This window comes from Camarhynchus parvulus, unplaced genomic scaffold, assembly GCF_901933205.1.
Source record: "Camarhynchus parvulus unplaced genomic scaffold, STF_HiC, whole genome shotgun sequence".
In the NCBI taxonomy this organism is placed as follows: Eukaryota; Metazoa; Chordata; class Aves; order Passeriformes; family Thraupidae; genus Camarhynchus; species Camarhynchus parvulus.
Window position 1 is genome coordinate 1 of NW_022148526.1, and position 18,777 is coordinate 18,777.

Sequence of the window (18,777 nt, forward strand, 5' to 3'; positions counted from 1 at the left end):
TGGGAACGAAAAATCCACATACTAGAACCCCAGAATTCACATTAGGAACCCCAAATGGCTACACCAGAACCCCAAAGTCCCATTGGGAACCCCCAAATCCACATTAGGAACCCCAAAATCACAATTGGGAACCCCAAATTCACATTGGGAACCCCGAAATTCACACCGGGAACCCCAAAATCCACATTGGGAACCCCAAATCCACATTGGGAACCCCAAATCCACATTGGGAACCCCAAATACACAGTACGAACCCCAAACCCACCCCAGGCGCTCACCAGGGAACCCCAAACGCACTTACCGAGACCGCCGGGGGCTGCCTACGGAGGCAGGAAAATCCACATTAGGAAACCCCAAATTCACATTGGGAACCCCAAATCCACACCGGGAACCCCAAATCCACACCGGGAACCCCAAAATCCACATTGGGAACCCCAAACCCACATTGGGAACCCCAAATACACACCGGGAACCCCAAATCCACACCGAGACCGCCCCGGGGCTGCCTGGGGGTGGGAAACGGAAAATCCACATTGGGAACCCCAAAATTCACATTGGGAACCCCAAAATTCACATTGGGAACCCCAAAATTCACACCGGGAACCCCGAAATTCACATTGGGAACCCCAAAATTCACACCGGGAACCCCGAAATTCACATTGGGAACCCCAAACCCACATTGGGAACCCCAAAATTCACATTGGGAACCCCAAACCCGCCCCGGGACCCCCAAAATCCACACTGGGAACCCCAAACGGACACCGGGACCCCCAAACCCGCACCGGGACCCCCCCCCGGGACTCCTCCCGGTTCTCACGGCCTCACCCCCGCGCCGCCGCCCAGCGCCCCCGCCCGCCACCCCCGGTGCTCCCGGTGCTCCGGTACCGTCCGGGGCGCGGCGGCTCCCCAGCTCGGGCGGCGCCGCTTTGGCCTGGGGGCGCGGCCCCCCGGGTCCCCAAGCGGCGGCGGCGGCTCATGGGCGGCACGATGGCGTCACCCGGCGCGACGCCACGCTGCGGTGACGTCAGAGGCCGGCGCAGGGTGAATGATTCGGGCGGGTGGAACCATTTGGGGAGGGTGAAGGCGAAAGCATGCGGGCAATGGGGGGTGGAACGAACCATGGTGAGACAATGCGGGGGCGAATCGGGTTTGACCAATTGGATGAATGGACTGAACCACGTGGAAAACGGGGGGTGAAACCAATTGGATGAATGGACTGAACCACGTGGAAAACGGGGGGGGAACTGGGTTTTAACCAATTGGGTGAATGGACTGAACCATGTGGAAAACGCAGGGGGAACCGGTGAAACCAATTGGATGAATGGACTGAACCACGAGAAAAGGGGGGGGAGGAACAGGGCGGATGAATGGACTGAACCATGTGGAAAACGGGAGGGGAAGGGGCTGGAACGAACCACAATGCGCCAACTTAGCGGGGGGGGGGGGAGGAAGTGAGCAGGTGAATGGGCTGAACCATGTGAGAATGGCGGGGGGTGGTGGGACAAGAACCACATGATCCGGGGCGGGGGGAGTGGACTGAACCACAGGGGGGTGTGCAGGGGGTCGGACAGAACCACACGAGCCTGGGGGGGGATTGGACTGAACCACAGAGGCGGGGGGTCCTGAGGCCCCTTTTATTGGTGTAGAGGCTGGCGAAGGCGATGTCCGCCTTGATCATGGCGGACGCCTCCATCTTAGCTGACCAGGGCGGGGGTCACGCCCGCGCGCGGCGTGACCTGGCGCGCTCCCGGCAGCTCCTCGAGCAGCTGGATGCAGCCCCGCACCACCGAGCCCTCCTGCACCGCCAGGCCGCGATCTCCATAAACGGCGGGGGACATTGGGGACATTGGGGGGATTGGGGGCATTGGGGACGTGGGGGACATTTGGGGGGATTGGGGGCATTGGGGACATTGGGGACAATGGGGGGACATTGGGGACATTGGGGGGATTGGGGACATTGGGGACATTGGGGGGATTGGGGGGACATTGGGGGACATTGGGGGGATTGGGGACAATGGGGACATCGGGGGGATTGGGGGGACATTGGGGGGATTGGGGGCGCTGCAGGCATTGGGGACACTGGGGACAGTGAGGGGGATGGAGACACTGGGGACATTGGGGGGACATTGGGGACACTTTGGGGACATTGGGGACAATTGGGACGCTGGGGACATTGGGCGCACTGGAGGGATTTGGGGACAATGGGGACATTGGGGACACTGGGGGGGTTGGGGACATTGGAGGGATTTGGGGACAATGGGGACATTGGGGACATGGAGCTTGGGGGTGTCTCAGGGGTGTCCCAGGGTGTTTTTGGGGGGCCCAGGGTTTTTTTGGGGGGTCCCAGGTGGTTTTTGGGGGTCCCAGCAGGTTTGTGGGGGTCCCGGGTGGTCTCTGGGGGTCCCAGGGGGTCTCTGGGGGTCCCGGGGGTCTCTGGGGGTCCCGGGGTGTCTCTGGGGGTCCCAGGGGATTTTTGGGGTGTCTGTGGGGGTCCCAGGTGGTCTCTGGGGGTCCCGGGGTGTCTCTGGGGGTCCCGGGGTGTCTCTGGGGGTCTCACCATGCCCCTGGCCCACTCGTAGACCACCTGCACCAGGCCGAAGCCGAACTGGGCCGCGAAGTGTGGGGCGGGCCCGGGCAGCTGCTGCTCCAGCCGCACGCTGGCGGGCGACGGCCCGCAGCCGCCCAGGGCCTGGGGGGGCCCAAAATACCTTAAAATAAGCCCAAAATGGCCCCCAAAATCACCCCAAAATCACCCCAAAATCACCCCAAATCACCCCAAAATCACCCCAAATCACCCCAAAATAACCCCAAAAATCACCCCAAATCACCCCAAAATAACCCCAAAATCACCCCAAATCACCCCAAAATAACCCCAAAAATCACCCCAAAATCACCCCAAAATCACCCCAAATCACCCCAAAATAACCCCCAAAATCACCCCAAAATACACCCACAGCCGCTCCAGGGCCTGGGGGGCACAATCACCCCAAAATCACCCAAAATAACCCCAAAATCACCCCAAAATCACCCCAAATCACCCCAAATCGCCCCAAAATCACCCCAAAATCACCCCAAAATACACCCACAGCCGCTCCAGGGCCTGGGGGGCCCAAAATACCCCAAAATCACCCAAAATAACCCCCAAAATCACCCCAAAATCACCCCCAAATCACCCCAAATCGCCCCAAAATCGCCCCAAATCACCCCAAATCACCCAAAATCACCCCAAATCACCCCAAATCACCCCAAATCGCCCCCAAAATCACCCCAAAATCACCCCAAAACACCCAAAATACACCCAAAATACACCCAGAGCCGCTCCAGGGCCTGGGGGGCCCAAAATACCCCAAAATCGCCCAAAATAACCCCAAAACACCCCAAAATCACCCCAAAATCACCCCAAACTCCCCAATATCCCCCCAAACACCCCAATATCCCCCCTAAAGTGCCCCATACCCACCCCAAAGTGCTCCAAACCCCCCAATATCACCCCTAAACCCCTCAATAGCCCCCAATATTCCCCCAAACTCCCCAGTATCCCCCATACCCATCCCAAATCCTCCCAAACTCCCCAATGTCCCCCCCAAACTCCCCAATACCCACCCCAAAGTGCCCCAAACACCCCAAATCCCCCCAAACCCCCAATATACCCCCCAATTCCCCCCAAACCCCCAAAATCCCCCCAAAATCACCCCCAAACCACTCAATATCCCCCAAACACCCCAATATCCCCCCAAAGTGCCCCAATATCCCCCAATACCCATGCCAAAGTACCCCAAACCCCCCAATATCCCCCCTAAAGTACCCCATACCCACCCCAAAGTGCCCCAAACCCCCCAATATCCCCCCCAAACTCCCCAATATCCCCCCTAAACCCCTCAATAGCCCCCAATATTCCCCCAAACTCCCCAATATCACCCCTAAACACCCCAGTATCCCCCAATACCCACCCCAAAGTGCCCCAAACACCCCAATATCCCTCCAAACACCCCAATACCCACCCCAAACTCCCCCAATATCACCCCCAAAATCACCCCAAACCCCCAATATCCCCCTAAAGTGCCCCATACCCACCCCCAAAGTGCCCCAAACCCCCAATATCCCCCCAAACTCCCCAATATCCCCCCTAAACCCCTCAATAGCCCCCAATATTCCCCCAAACACCCCAATATCTCCTCCAAACACCCCAATGTCCCCCAATACCCACCCCAAAGTGCCCCAAACACCCCAAAATCCCCCCCAAACCCCCAAAATCCCCCCAAACTCCCCCAATATCCCTCCAAACACCCCAATACCCACCCCAAACTCCCCAATATCACCCCAAAATCACCCCAAACCCCCCAATATCCCCCCTAAACCCCTCAATAGCCCCCAATATTCCCCCAAACTCCCCAATATCTCCCCTAAACACCCCAGTATCCCCCAATACCCACCCCAAAGTGCCCCAAACACCCCAATATCCCCTCCAAACACCCCAATACCCACCCCAAACTCCCCAATATCACCCCAATATCACCCCAAACCCCCCAATATCCCCTCCAAGCACCCCAATACCCATGCCAAAGTACCCCAAACCCCCCAATATCCCCTCCAAACACCCCAATATTCCCCCAAACCCCCCAATATCCCCCCCAAACACCCCAAATATCCCCCCTAAAGTGCCCCATACCCACCCCAAAGTGCCCCAAGCCCCCCAATATCCCCTCCAAACACCCCAATGTCCCTCCCTAAACCCCTCAATATCCCCCAATACCCACCCCAAAGTGCCCCAAAATCCCCCCCAAACCCCCCAAACTCCCCTGCCCGCGTCCCCCCCACCTGTGCGAGGGCGGGGGGCAGCCCCTGGGGCGGGGGCTCCCCGCGGCCGGGGCTCACGAGGCAGGAGAGCAGCGCCACGCTCTCCTCGGGCCGCAGCGGCGCCAGCACGTTGCCCAGCAGCAGCTCGGTGAGCACCAGCTGCTCCGTGCTCAGCAGCGCCGCCACGCGGCCGCCCAGCGCCACCGCGCCCCCCGACACGTAACCGAGCTCTGAGAGCACCTGCGGGGTCACACGGGGGTCACTGGGGTCACACGGGGGTCATACAGGGGTCATACAGGGGTCAGACAGGGGGTCATACAGGGGTCATACAGGGGTTATACAGGGGTCAGACAGGGGGTCATACAGGGGTCAGACAGGGGTCAGACAGGGGGTCATACAGGGGTCATACAGGGGTCATACAGGGGTTATACAGGGGTCAGACAGGGGGTCATACAGGGGTCATACAGGGGTCATAGGGGTCACACAGGGGTTATACAGGGGTCACAGCGCCACCGCGCCCCCCGAGACGTAACCCAGCTCCGAGAGCACCTGCGGGGTCACACGGGGGTCATACAGGGGTCATAGGGGTCACACAGGGGTCACACAGGGTCATGGGACACAGGGTCACACAGGGTCACACAGGGGTCACACAGGGGTCATACAGGGTCACACAGGGGTCATACAGGGGTCATAGGGGTCATACAGGGGTCAGACAGGGGTTATACAGGGGTCACACAGGGGTCAGACAGGGTCACGGGACACAGGGTCACACAGGGTCACACAGGGGTCACACAGGGGTCACACAGGGGTCATACAGGGGTCAGGGCAGGTCCCCATGTCCAGGCGTTGGTTTTGGGGTCCTGGGGGGGTTCTAAGGGGGTCCCGGGGCAGTTTTGGGGTCCTGGGGCAGTTTTGGGGTCTTGGGGGCAGTTCTGGGGGGGTCCCAGGGGGTTTTGGGGGGATTTTGGAGGTGTCTTGGGGGGGTTTGGGGGTCCCGGGGCAGTGTTGGGGGGTCTCAGGGAGTTTTGGGTGATTTTGGGGTGATTTTTGGGGTGATTTTGGGGTGATTTTTGGGGTGATTTTGGGGTATTTTTGGGGTGATTTTGGGGTGATTTTTGGGCTGTTTTTGGCCCCACCTCGAGGCGCTGGTGGTACTCGGGCAGCAGCAGCAGCGACTGGGGGATTTTTGGGGTGATTTTGGGGTGATTTTTGGGGTGATTTTTGGGGTGATTTTGGGGTGATTTTGGGGTATTTTTGGGGTATTTTGGGTGATTTTGGGCTGTTTTTGGCCCCACCTCGAGGCGCTGGTGGTACTCAGGCAGCAGCAGCAGCGACTGGGGGATTTTTGGGGTGATTTTGGGGTGATTTTGGGGTGATTTTGGGGGTGATTTTTGGGGTGATTTTGGGGTATTTTTGGGGTATTTTGGGTGATTTTGGGCTGTTTTTGGCCCCACCTCGAAGCGCTGGTGGTACTCGGGCAGCAGCAGCAGCGACTGGGGGATTTTTGGGGTGATTTTTGGGGTATTTTGGGGTGATTTTTGGGGTGATTTTGGGTGATTTTGGTGATTTTGGGGAATTTTTGGGTGATTTTGGGGTATTTTGGGGTGTTTCGGCCCCACCTCGAGGCGCTGGTGGTACTCGGGCAGCAGCAGCAGCGACTGGGGGGATTTTTGGGGTGATTTTGGGGTGATTTTTGGGGTATTTTTGGGGTGATTTTGGGGTATTTTTGGGCTGTTTTTGGCCCCACCTCGAGGCGCTGGTGGTACTCGGGCAGCAGCAGCAGCGACTGGTCCGACAGCTGGAACTGCAGCTCCTCCAGCTGCTCCAGCAGCTCCTGCCTGGCCGCAAACTGGGAGTACTGGGGAGACGGGGATGTGGGGGTCAGCGGGGGCCTGAACCCCCAAAACCCCCCGGAAACACCCCAGGAGCCCAAACACCCTGAAATCCCCCCAAATCCCCCCAAAATCCCAATAATCCCCCCCAAAATGCCCCCAAAATCCCCCCCAAAATCCCCCCAAAATCCGCCCAAAATCCCCCCCAAAATCCCCCAAAATCCCCCCAAAAACCCCCAAAATCCCCCCAAAATCCCAATGACCCCCCCATTTCATACCTGCTGGGCGAAGCGGGGGCTGCGCACGCACCGGAAGCCCCCAAACCCCCCAAAAATCCCCAAATCCCCCCAAAATCCCAATGACCCCCCAATTTCGTACCTGCTGTGCGAAGCGGGGGCTGCGCACGCACCGGAAGCCCCTCAGGGACCCCCCAAAATCCCCCCAAATCCCAATGATTCCCCCCATTTCTGTACCTGCTGGGCGGGGGGCCGCGCACGCACCTGAAGCCCCCAGCGCCGCCCCCCAGCCCCCGCCGCGGCGCCGCCCCGGGGTCCCGCCCGGGGGACCCGAACGCCTCGAGCAGGGGCAGCGGCGCCGCCCCCGCCAGGCGGGAGAGCTCCTGCAGCGCCGCGCCGAGACCCCCGCCCGGGGCGACCTGGGGGGAAATGAGGGGGGGACCCCCAAATACAGGGCGTGAACCCCAAAATCCCGACCCCGAAATTCATGGGGTGAACCCCAAAATCCAGACCCTGAAATTCATGGGTGAACCCCAAAATTAATGGGGGCACCCCGAAATCCTGACCCCCACCCGGGGGCGGCGGGGACCTGGGGGGCAAATAAGGGGGAAATGAGGGGGGGAACCCGAAATCCAGACCCCAAAATTCATGGGTGAACCCAAAAATCCAGACCCCCGCCCGGGGGCGGCGACCTGGGGGGCACAGAGGGGGGAAAATGAGGGGGGGGAACCCGAAATTCATGGGGTGAACCCCAAAATTAATAGGGGGACCCCCAATTTTTCCCCCAGGACTCCCAATTTCCCCCCCAGAACCCCCAAATATCACCCCAGCACCCCCAATTCCCCCCCAGATCCCCAATTTCCCCCCCAGAACCCAAATTTTACCCCCCAGAACCCCAATTTCCCCCCCAGGATCCCCAATCCCCCCCCAGGACCCCAATTTTGCCCCCCAGGACCCCCAAACTCCCCCCAGCACCCCCAATTTCCCCCCAGAACCCCAATTCTCCCCCAGAACCCCAAATATCCCCCCAGAACCCCAACTTCCCCCCCAGAACCCCAAATATCACCCCAAAACCCCAATTTTGCCCTCCCAGGACCCCAAATTTTACCCCCCAGGACCCCAAATATCCCCTAAGGACCCCACTACCCTCTCAGGACCCCAATTTTGCCCCCCAGGACCCCCAAATATCCCCCCAGAACCCCAATTTTGCCCTCCCAGGACCCCAATTTTGCCCCCCAGAACCCCCAAATATCCCCTAAGGACCCCAATTACCCTCTCAGGACCCCACTTCCCCCCAGGACCCCCAATTCCCCCCCCCAGAACCCCTATTTCCCCCAGAGCCCCCATTCCCCCCAGCACCCCCAATTCCCCAGCACCCCAATCCCCCCAGGCCCCCACCCCCCCAGAACCCCAAATATCACCCCAGAACCCAAATTTTGCCCCCCAGAACCCCAATTTCCTCCCCAGCACCCCCTATTTTCCCCCAGCACCCCAATTTCCCCCCAGAACCCCCAATTTCCCAGAACCCCAAATATCCCCCAGAACCCCCACTTCCCCCAGGATCTCCACCCCCCCAGGACCCCCACCCCCCAGACCCCCCATTTTCCATCCCAGGACCCCCTATTTCCCCCAGCACCCCCAACCCCCCAGCACCCCCCCCCCCCAGAGCCCCCAATTCCCCCCAGACCCCACACCCCCAGACCCCCAACCCCCAGAGCCCCGTACCGGGGCCGGGCTCCCCGGGCCGGGCGCAGCTCCTGCAGCAGCATTTCGGGGTTCACCCGCAGCGTCTTGGCCGCGACCCCCACGATGTCCTCGGGGCGCAGCTGCTCCAGGCAGTGCCCGGGGGGCCCTGGGGGGGACCCCAAAACCTTCAGGGACCCCCCCCAGAACCGATGGAAGGAGCCCGGGGACCCCAAATGGGACCCAAATCTCTCAGGGTTCCCCCCAAAAGTGACCCGGGAATTTGGGACCCCCCAGAAATCCCACTTAGGGACCCCAAATGGGACCCAGAGACCCCCAAATCTCTCAGGGTTCCCCCAAAAGTGACCCAGGAATTTGGGGAGCCCCCCAAATCACTGTTAGGGACCCCAAATGGGACCCAGTGACCCCCAAATCTCTCAGAATCCCCCCCAAAAGTGACCCAGGAATTTGGGAACCGCCCCAAATCACTCGAGGACCCCCAAATCCCCCAAGAACAGACCCAGGTGCCCCCCAAAATCCCCCCAATCCATCCTGGGGAGCCCCAAATCTCTCAGGACCCCCCCAAATCTGACCCAGGAACCCCAAAACCCCTTTAAGGACCCCCAAACCCCCCCAGAACAGACCCAGGTACCCCTTAAACTCCCCCAAATCCATCCTGGGGACCCCCAAATCTCCCAGGATTCCCCCCAAAACCGACCCAGGAATTTGGGGACCCCTCCGGAATCCATCCCGGGACCCCCAAATCCCTCAGGACCCCCCAAATCTGACCCAGGAACCCCAAATTCCTCTTAGGGACCCCAAAATCTCCCCCGAACTGACTCAGGTACCCCCAAAACCCCCAAAATCCATCCTGGGGACCCCCAAATCTCTCAGGATCCCCCCCAAAAGTCACCCAGGAATTCGGGGACCCCCCCCCAAATCACTCAAGGACCCCAAATCCCACCCAGAACAGACTCAAGTGCCCCCCAAAACCCCCAAATCCATCCTGGGGACCCCCAAATCTCTCAGGACCCCCAAATCTGACCCAGGAACCCCAAAACCCCTTTAAGGATCCCCAAACCCCCTTTAAACCACCCCAAACCCCCCAGAGACCCCTCAAACCCCCAAATCTCTCAGAATCCCCCCCAAAAGTGACCCAGGAATTTGGGGAGCCCCCCAAATCACTGTTAGGGACCCCAAATGGGACCCAGTGACCCCCAAATCTCTCAGGAGCCCCTAAATCTGACCCAGGAACCCCAAATCCCCTTTAAGGACCCCCAAACCCCCCAGAACAGACTCAGGTACCCCCCAAAATCCCCCCAAATTCCATCCTGGGGATCCCCAAATCTCTCAGAATCCCCCCCAAAAGTCACCCAGGAACCCCATATCCCACTTAGGGACCCCAAAACTCCCTTAAGCCCCCCCAAATCCATCCTGGGGACCCCCAAATCTCTCAGGACCCCCCCCAAATCTGACCCAGGAACCCCAAATCCCCTTCAAGGACCCCCAAACCCCTCCAGAACAGACCCAGGTGCCCCCCAAAACCCCCAGAGACCCCTTTAACTCCCCCAAATGGGACCCAGTGACCCCCAAATCTCTCAGAATCCCCCCCAAAAGTGACCCAGGAATTTGGGAACCCCCCCAAATCACTCGAGGACCCCGAAATCCCCCAAGAACGGACCCAGGTGCCCCCCAAACCCCCCCCAAATCCATCCTGGGGACCCCCAAATCTCTCAGGACCCCCCCCAAAAGTGACCCAGGAATTGGGACCCCCAAATCACTCAAGGACCCCAAATCCCACCCAGAACAGACTCAAGTGCCCCCCAAAACCCCCAAAATCTCTCAGGATTCTCCCAAATCTGACCCAGGAACCCCAAATCCCCTTCAAGGACCCCCAAACCCCCCAGAACAGACCCAGGTGCCCCCCAAAACCCCCAGAGACCCCTAAAACTCCCCAAATCTCTCAGGATGCCCCCAAATCTGACCCAGGAACCCCAAATTCCTCTTAGGGACCCCAAAATCTCCCCTGAACTGACTCAGGTGCCCCCCAAAATCCCCCCAATCCATCCTGGGGACCCCCAAATCTCTCAGGATCCCCCCCAAAAGTCACCCAGGAATTTGGGGAGCCCCCCAAATCACTGTTAGGGACCCCAAATGGGACCCAGTGACCCCCAAATCTCTCAGGACCCCCCCCAAATCTGACCCAGGAACCCCAAAACCCCTTTAAGGACCCCCAAACCCCCTTTAAACCACCCCAAACCCCCCAGAGACCCCCTCAAAACCCCCAAATCTCTCAGGACCCCCCCCAAATCTGACCCAGGAACCCCAAATCCCCTCAAGGACCCCCAAACCCCCCCCAGAACAGACCCAGGTGCCCCCAAACCCCCCCAAATCCATCCTGGGGACCCCCAGATCTGACCCAGGAACCCCAAATCCTCTTTAAGGACCCCCAAACCCCCCCCGAACAGACTCAGGTACCCCCCAAAATCCCCCAAATTCCATCCTGGGGATCCCCAAATCTCTCAGAATCCCCCCCAAAAGTCACCCAGGAACCCCAAATCCCACTTAGGGACCCCAAAACTCCCTTAAGCCCCCCCAAATCCATCCTGGGGACCCCCAAATCTCTCAGGACCCCCAAGCCCGTGACCCAGGAACCCCAAATCCCTTAGGACCCTCAAACCCCCCAGAACAGACCCAGGTGTCCCCAAAAACCCCCAAACCATCCTGGGGACCCCCAGATCTGACCCAGGAACCCCAAATCCCCTCAAGGACCCCCAAACCCCTCCAGAACGGACCCAGGTGCCCCTCAAACCCCCCCTGGGGAACCCCCGGCCCCTCCCGCAGCCCCCAAAGCCCGGGGATTTTTGGGGTGCAGACCCTCGGGCAGGAAGAGGCGCGTGAGCAGCAGCTCCTCGGGGTCCGGCGGCCGGGGGCTCCGGGGCGCCCCGCCTCGGGGGCTCGCTCAGCACCAGCGCCGTGAAGGTGCGGCCCGAGGGCCCCGAGCTCACCTGGGCCGGCAGGGGGGTAAGGGGGGGGTTTGGGGGGGTTTGGGGGGGTTTGGGGGGAATTTGGGAGGTTTATGGGGTGTTTGGGGGGAGTTTGAGGGGGTTTGAGGGGTTTATGGGGTGTTTGGGGGGAATCGGGGGGGTTTTGGGGGGCTTGGGGGGGAATTTGGGGGGAATTTGGGGGCTTTGGGGGGTTTTGGGGGGGTTTATGGGGTGTTTGGGGGTGCTTGGGGGGAGTTTTGGGGGTTATGGGGTGTTTGGGAGGTTCTGGGGGATTTCGGGCTATTTTGGGATATTTTTGGGGGGTTTAGGTACCTGCAGCACCAGCCCCAGCGGGCGTAAGGCGCGCTCGGGGTTGTTTTGGGATTTTAGGTTATTTTTGGGATATTTTAGGGATATTTTTGGGGTGTTTTTGGGGTATTTTTGGGGTGTTTTTGGGATATTTTTGGGGTATTTTTGGGGTGTTTTTGGGGTGTTTTGGGTACCTGCAGCACCAGCCCCAGTGCGTTGCGGTGTTTTGGGTTTTTAGGGTGTATTTGGGATATTTTTGGGATATTTTCGGGTACCTGCAGCACCAGCCCCAGCGCGTTGCGGTGTCTCAGAGTTATTTTGGGATATTTTTGGGATATTTTTGGGGTGTTTTTGGGATATTTTCGGGTACCTGCAGCACCAGCCCCAGCGCGTTGCGGTGTCTCGGGGTTATTTTGGGATATTTTTGGGGTGTTTTAGGGATATTTTTGGGATGTTTTTGGGATATTTTCGGGTACCTGCAGCACCAGCCCCAGCGCGTTGCAGTGTCTCGCCGTGCTCACCACCACCACCCGGCCCGGGCTCAGCACCCGCTGCCCCCCCGGCTGGGCCAGGCACCGCTGCGGAGCCCAGACCCCGTCAGGACCCCCCCAGGGACCCCTGCATGGTGACAACCCCCAGTGTCCCCAGGACCCCCCACATGTGCCCCAAATGTCCCCAGACCCCCAAATGTGCCCCCCAACGTCCCCAATGTCCCCCCAGTGTCCCCAGTGTCCCCAATGTCCCCAGTGTCCCCAATGTCCCCCCAATGTCCCCAGTGTCCCCAATGTCCCCCCCAATGTCCCCCCCAATGTCCCCCCAATGTCCCCAATGTCCCCAATATCCCCAGTGTCCCCAATGTCCCCCCAGTGTCCCCAATGTCCCCAATGTCCCCCCAATGTCCCCAGTGTCCCCAATGTCCCCCCAATGTCCCCCCAATGTCCCCAATGTCCCCAATGTCCCCAATGTCCCCAGTGTCCCCAATGCCCCCAATGTCCCCAGTGTCCCCCAATGTCCCCAATGCCCCCAATATCCCCAATGTCCCCAGTGTCCCCAATATCCCCAATGTCCCCAATGTCCCCCCCAGTGTCCCCAATGTCCCCCCCAATGCCCCCAATATCCCCAATGTCCCCAGTGTCCCCAATATCCCCAATGTCCCCAATGTCCCCCCCAGTGTCCCCAATGTCCCGTGTCCCCCGGCGCACCTGCAGCACGTGGCGGGGCGGCGCGCAGCGCCACCACGGCCCGGTGGTACTGGGGCAGGTCCCCCATGTCCCCCGCGTCCCCCCCGGGCGTCCCCTCGGGGTCCCCGAGCGCCGCCAGCGCCTCCCTGAGGGCGGCCACGCGCCGGGCCTGCGCCTGGGGGGGGACAACACGGGGGGGACACTTGGGGGGCAATCCCAGTGTCCCCATGGCCCCCCATGCATACTGGGGCGCTCCCAGTGCATCCCAGTGCCCCCAGTGCCCCGCAATCCATCCCAGTGCCCCCCAGTGCCCCCCAGTGCATCCCAGTGCCCCCCAATCCATACTGGGGCGCTCCCAGTGCATCCCAGTGCCCCCCAGTGCCCCGCAATCCATCCCAGTGCCCCCCAGTGCATCCCAGTGCCCCCCAATCCATACTGGGGCGCTCCCAGTGCCCCCCAGTGCCCCGCAATCCATCCCAGTGCCCCCCAGTGCATCCCAGTGCCCCCAATCCATATCCGGGCTCCCAGTGCATTCCAGTGCCCCCCAATCCATCCCAGTGCCCCCCAGTGCATTCCAGTGCCCCCCAGTGCATTCCAGTGCATCCCAGTGCCCCCCAATCCATCCCAGTGCCCCCCAATCCATACTGGGGCGCTCCCAGTGCATCTCAGTGCCCCCCAGTCCATCCCAGTGCATCTCAGTGCCCCCCAGTCCATCCCAGTGCCCCCCAGTCCCCCCCAGTCCCGCCCAGTCCCCCCCAGTCCATCCCAGTGCCCCCCAGTGCCCCCCAGTGCATCCCAGTGCCCCCCGATGCATACTGGGACACTCCCAGTCCCCCCCAGTCCCGCCCAGTCCATCCCAGTCCATCCCAGCGCCCCCAGCGCCCCCCAGTGCCCACGGTGGCGTCGCGGCGCAGCGGGAACTCGGCGAAGCTGCGGCGCATGAGGTCGTGGGGGCGCAGGGCGGGCGCGCGCAGCAGCAGCAGGATCATGGGGTACGTCAGGCGGAACCGCGACTGCAGCGGCGACGGGCGGCCCTGCGCGGGGACACGGCGGTGACTTGGCGGTGACACGCGGTGGGTGACACGGCAGCGACACGGCAGCGACACGGCGGTGACACGCGGTTGGGGACACGGCAGCGACGTGCCAGGCACTCACCAGCATCATGCGGTGCAGGTCGGACAGCTCGGGCACCGGGCCCTTGCAGAGGATGATGACGGTGCCCGTGGCGTCCAGCCCGCGGCGCGCCCCCTGACATCTGAGTGTACTCGCCTGGGGACGCAAAGGCGCAAAGGTGAGAAACAGCCCAGTGATTTTCTCGTTTTCTCCTCATAAACACCACTGGTTTTACCCTTGTGTTTGCCGCCATTTCCCCCTCACGTTTTCCCGCCCTTTTCCCCTCACGTTTTCCCGCCCTTTCCCCCTCACGTTTTCCCGCCTTTTCCCTCACGTTTTCCTGCCCTTTTCCCCTCATGTTTTCCCGCCCTTTTCCCCTCACATTTTCCCGCCTTTTCCCCTCATGTTTTCCCACCATTTTCCCCTCACGTTTTCCCGCCCTTTTCCCCTCACGTTTTCCTGCCCTTTCCCCCTCATGTTTTCCCCGCTTTTTCCCCCCACGCTTTTCCCCCTTTCTTTCCCCGTCACGTTCGCTCTTTTTCCCCTCACGTTTTCCTGCCCTTTCCCCCTCAGGCTTTTCCCGCTCTTTTCCACCCCGCTTTTTTTTCTTTTCCCTCATGTTTTCCCACCATTTTCCCCTCACGTTTTCCCGCTCTTTTCCCCTCACATTTTCCCGCCATTTTCCCCTCACGTTTTTCCCCCGCTTTCCCCTCCGCGTTTCCGCCATTTTCCCTCATATTTCCTGCTCTTTCCCCTCACATTTCCTGCTATTTTTCCTCTCACATTTCTCGTCACTTTTCCCCCTCACGTTTCTCTCCATTCTCCACTCACATTCCTCATAATTTTCACCTCACATTTCTCGTCATTTTCCCCTCACATTTTCCTACCCTTTTCCCCTCACATTTCCCACTCCTTTTCCCCCACAATTAAACTCTGTTTCCTTCTTCTCCCTCAGTTTCTTCTCCCTTATTTCCACCTTCTCTCAATCCATTTTCCCCAACTTTTCCCACACTTTTCCTTCACATTTTTCACCCCTTTTCCACCCCGTTGCCGCCATTTTCCCTGTTTTTTCTCTCAAATTTCCCACCCTTTTCCCTTCACATTTTTCACCCCTTTTCCACCCCGTTGCCGCCATTTTCCCTGTTTTTTCTCTCAACTTTCCCACCCTTTTCCCTTCACATTTTTCACCCCTTTTCCACCCACGAAGGACACGGCACCGAGCCCCCAAAAAGCTGCCCCCACACCTGGCAGGAGGTCACGGAAGCTGTTCCCGTCGTGTTTGCGGATGGAGTCGAAGACCACGGTCCGTGCCGGCATGTTCACCCCCATGGCGGAAGGTAAGCAAAAGCCTGGGCGGGTTGGGCAAACAGGACCTGGGGCAGGTTATGGGGGCAGATAGGAAGGGGAGAGGCAAAAGATGGTCAAGTTTGGGGAAGGTTAGGGGGCAGGTTATGGGGCAGTTTGAGTCAAGTTTGGGGCAAGTGTGGGGCAGGTTTGGGGCAGGTTATGGGGCAGGGTATGGGGCAGGTTTGGGGCAGGTTATGGGGCAGGTTTGGGGCAGGTTATGGGGTAGGTTATGGGGCAGGTTTGGGGCAGGTATAGGGCAGGTTATGGGGCAGGTACAGGACAGGTTTTGGGGGCAGATTTGGGCAGGTTTGGGGCAGGTTTGAGCCAACTTTGGGGCAGGTTTGGGGAAGGTTTGGGGCAGGTTTGGGGCAGATTGGGCAGGATGGGGGCAGATTTGGGGGAAGGTTTTTGGGGCAGATTTAGGCAGGATTGGGGCAGGTTTTTGGGCAGGTGTGGGGCAGGTACAGGGCAGGTTTTTGAGGCAGATTTGGGGAAGGTTTTTGGGGCAGGTTTGGGGCAGATTTGGGCAGGTTTGGGGAAGGTTTTTGGGGCAGATTTGGGCAGGTTTGGGGGCAGGTTTGAGCCAACTTTGGGGCAGATTTGTACAGGTTTGGGGAAGGTTCTTGGGGCAGGTTTGGGGCAGATTTGGGCAGGATTGGGGCAGATTTGGGCAGGTTTTGGAGCAGGTTTTGGGCAGGTGTGGGGCAGGTCAACAGGTTCCCCCCGGGCAGATTTGGGCAGGTTCATGCCAGTGCCCCTGGGGCCCAGGTTTTGTGCATCCCAGTGCCCCCAATCCATACTGGGAAACTCCCCAGTGCATCCCAGTGCCCCCCAGTGCCCATAATCCATCCCAGTGCCCCCAGTGCATCCCAGTGCACAATCCCGCTGGGGCTTCCCAGTCGCACCCCAGTGCCCGCAATCCATCAGTGCCCCCCAGTGCATCCCGGTGCCCCCCAATCCATACTGGGGCTCCCAGTGCATTCCAGTGCCCCCAATCCATCCCAGTGCCCCCCGGGCATTCCAGTGCCCCCCAGTGCATTCAGTGCATCCCAGTGCTTGCCCCCCCCCCCAATCCATCCCAGTGCCCCCCCCAATCCATACTGGCTCCCAGTGTCTCAGTGCCCCCCAGTCCATCCCAGTGCATCTCGGGTGCCCCCAGTCCATCCCAGTGCCCCAGTCCCCAGTCCCACTTGAGTCCCCCCCCAGTCCATCCCAGTGCCCCCCAAGTGCCCCAGTGCATCAGTGCCCCCCGATGCATACTGGGACACTCCCAGTCCCCCCAGTCCCGCCCAGTCCATCCCAGTCCATCCCAGCGCCCCACAAAAGCCCCAGTGCCACGGTGGCGTCGCGCAACGAGGAACTTCAACGAGAAGCCTGCGGCGCGTTAGTGCGTAGGGGAAGCGGGAAGGCGGCGGCAGCGCAGCAGCAGCAGGATCATGAAGTGCGACGAAAAGCCCCCCGGGGCTGCTGACTGCAGCGGCGAAGCGGCCCTGCTTGTGGCGAGGACGCGGCGGGGCGATGGCGGTGAACGATGGGTGACACGGCGACTCTGACACGACGGCCCGGTGACAGCGGTTGAGGAACCACGGCAGCGGCGTGCCAGGCACTCACCAGCATCATGCCGGTGCAGGTCGGACAGCTCGGGCACAGGGCCTTACAGAAGGATGATGGCCCGGTGCGGCCCCGGCAAAGCAGCCAGCCTTCGCCCGGCGCCATTTTATCTGAGAAAGTGTACTAACGCCTGGGGACGCTTAAAGCGCAAAAGGTGGGCAAGCAAATAGTGATTTTCTGGATTTACACCTCTTAACACCACTGGTTTTTACCCTTGTGTTTTACCGCCATTTTTCCTCCACGTTTTCCGCCCTTAGCACCTCCCCCGTTTTCCACCCGCACTTTCCCCTCACGTTTTCCCGCCTTTTCCCCTCACGTTTTCCTGCCCCTCTCCCCTCATGTTTTCTCCCGCCTTTGCGCCTAACATTTTCTTCGCCTTTTCCCTCATGTTTTCCCACCAGCTTCCCCTCCACGTTTTCCCGCCCCTTTTCCCCTCACGTTTTTCTGCCCCCCCTTTCCCCCCGCATTTTTCCCCCTTTTCCCTTTCCCCCCACGTTTTCCACCCGCGCCCCTTCCCCCTCCACGTTTTTTGCCCGCCTTTTCCCCTCCACGTTTTCCTGCCACGCTTACACCCGCGTTTTCCGCCCTTTCCCCACCTCACGTTTCCTCCTTCCCCTCATGTTTTCCCACCATTTTTCCCCTCACGTTTTCCCGCTCTTTTCCCCTCACATTTTCCGCCATTTTCCCCTCTCACGCGTTTCTCCCGCCCTTTCCCCTGGACCACGTCCCGCACATTTTCCCCTCATATTTCCTGCTCTTTTCCCCTCACATTTCCTGCTATTTTTCCTCTCACATTTCTCGTCACTTTTCCCCCCTCACGTTTCTCTCCATTCTCCACTCACATTCCTCATAATTTTCACCTCACATTTCTCGTCATTTTCCCCTCACATTTTCCTACCCTTTTCCCCTCACATTTCCCACTCCTTTTCCCCCACAATTAAAACTCTGTTTCCCTTCTTCTCCCTCAGTTTCTTCTCCCTTATTTCCACCTTCTCTCAATCCCATTTTCCCCCAACTTTCCCACCCTTTTCCCTTCACATTTTTCACCCCTTTTCCACCCCGTTGCCGCCATTTTCCCTGTTTTTTCTCTCAAATTTCCCACCTTTTTCCCTTCACATTTTTCACCCCTTTTCCACCCCGTTGCCGCCATTTTCCCTGTTTTTTCTCTCAACTTTCCCACCCTTTTCCCTTCACATTTTTCACCCCTTTTCCACCCACGAAGGACACGGCACCGAGCCCCCAAAAAGCTGCCCCCACACCTGGCAGGAGGTCACGGAAGCTGTTCCCGTCGTGTTTGCGGATGGAGTCGAAGACCACGGTCCGTGCCGGCATGTTCACCCCCATGGCGAAGGTCTCGGTGGCAAACAGCACCTGGGGCAGGTGTGGGGCAGGTTATGGGGCAGATTTGGGGAAGGTGTGGAGCAGGTTATGGGGCAGTTTGAGTCAAGTTTGGGGCAGGTTATGGGGCAGGTTTTGGGGCAGTTTGAGTCAAGTTTGGGGCAAGTGTGGGGCAGGTTTGGGGCAGGTTATGGGGCAGGGTATGGGGCAGGTTTGGGGCAGGTTATGGGGCAGGTTTGGAACGGAGTTATGGGGTAGGTTAGGGGGCAGGTTTGGGGCAGGTATAGGGCAGGTTATGGGGCAGGTACAGGACAGGTTTTGGGGGCAGAGTTGGGCAGGTTTG

The 18,777-nt window shown here is 59.8% G+C and overlaps 1 protein-coding gene across 1 annotated transcript; it reads right to left on the reverse strand.

Moving 5' to 3' along the window:
* Window positions 1–12,385: 12,385 nt before the first annotated feature.
* On the reverse strand, window positions 12,386–15,477 carry LOC115916889 (helicase SKI2W-like). The gene is made up of 5 exons (XM_030970622.1): window positions 15,383–15,477; window positions 14,181–14,294; window positions 13,922–14,059; window positions 13,047–13,200; window positions 12,386–12,462 (listed from the first exon to the last, which is right to left on the reverse strand). The coding sequence occupies exons 2-5, from the start codon at window positions 14,187–14,189 to the stop codon at window positions 12,386–12,388; spliced, it is 378 nt and encodes a 125-aa protein (XP_030826482.1). The 5' UTR covers window positions 14,190–14,294; window positions 15,383–15,477.
* Between the last annotated feature and the right edge of the window lie 3,300 nt (window positions 15,478–18,777).

Excerpts from the sequence above, each read along its gene's own strand:
- LOC115916889 (XM_030970622.1), bottom strand. Across the intron at positions 13,201-13,921 it reads CGCTGCGCCGCGACGCCACC|GCGCAGGCCCGGCGCGTGGC; the intron begins GTGGGCACTGGG and ends GTCCCCCCCCAG. Across the intron at positions 12,463-13,046 it reads CGCCCCGCCACGTGCTGCAG|GGGTCCCTGGGGGGGTCCTG; the intron begins GTGCGCCGGGGG and ends GTCACCATGCAG.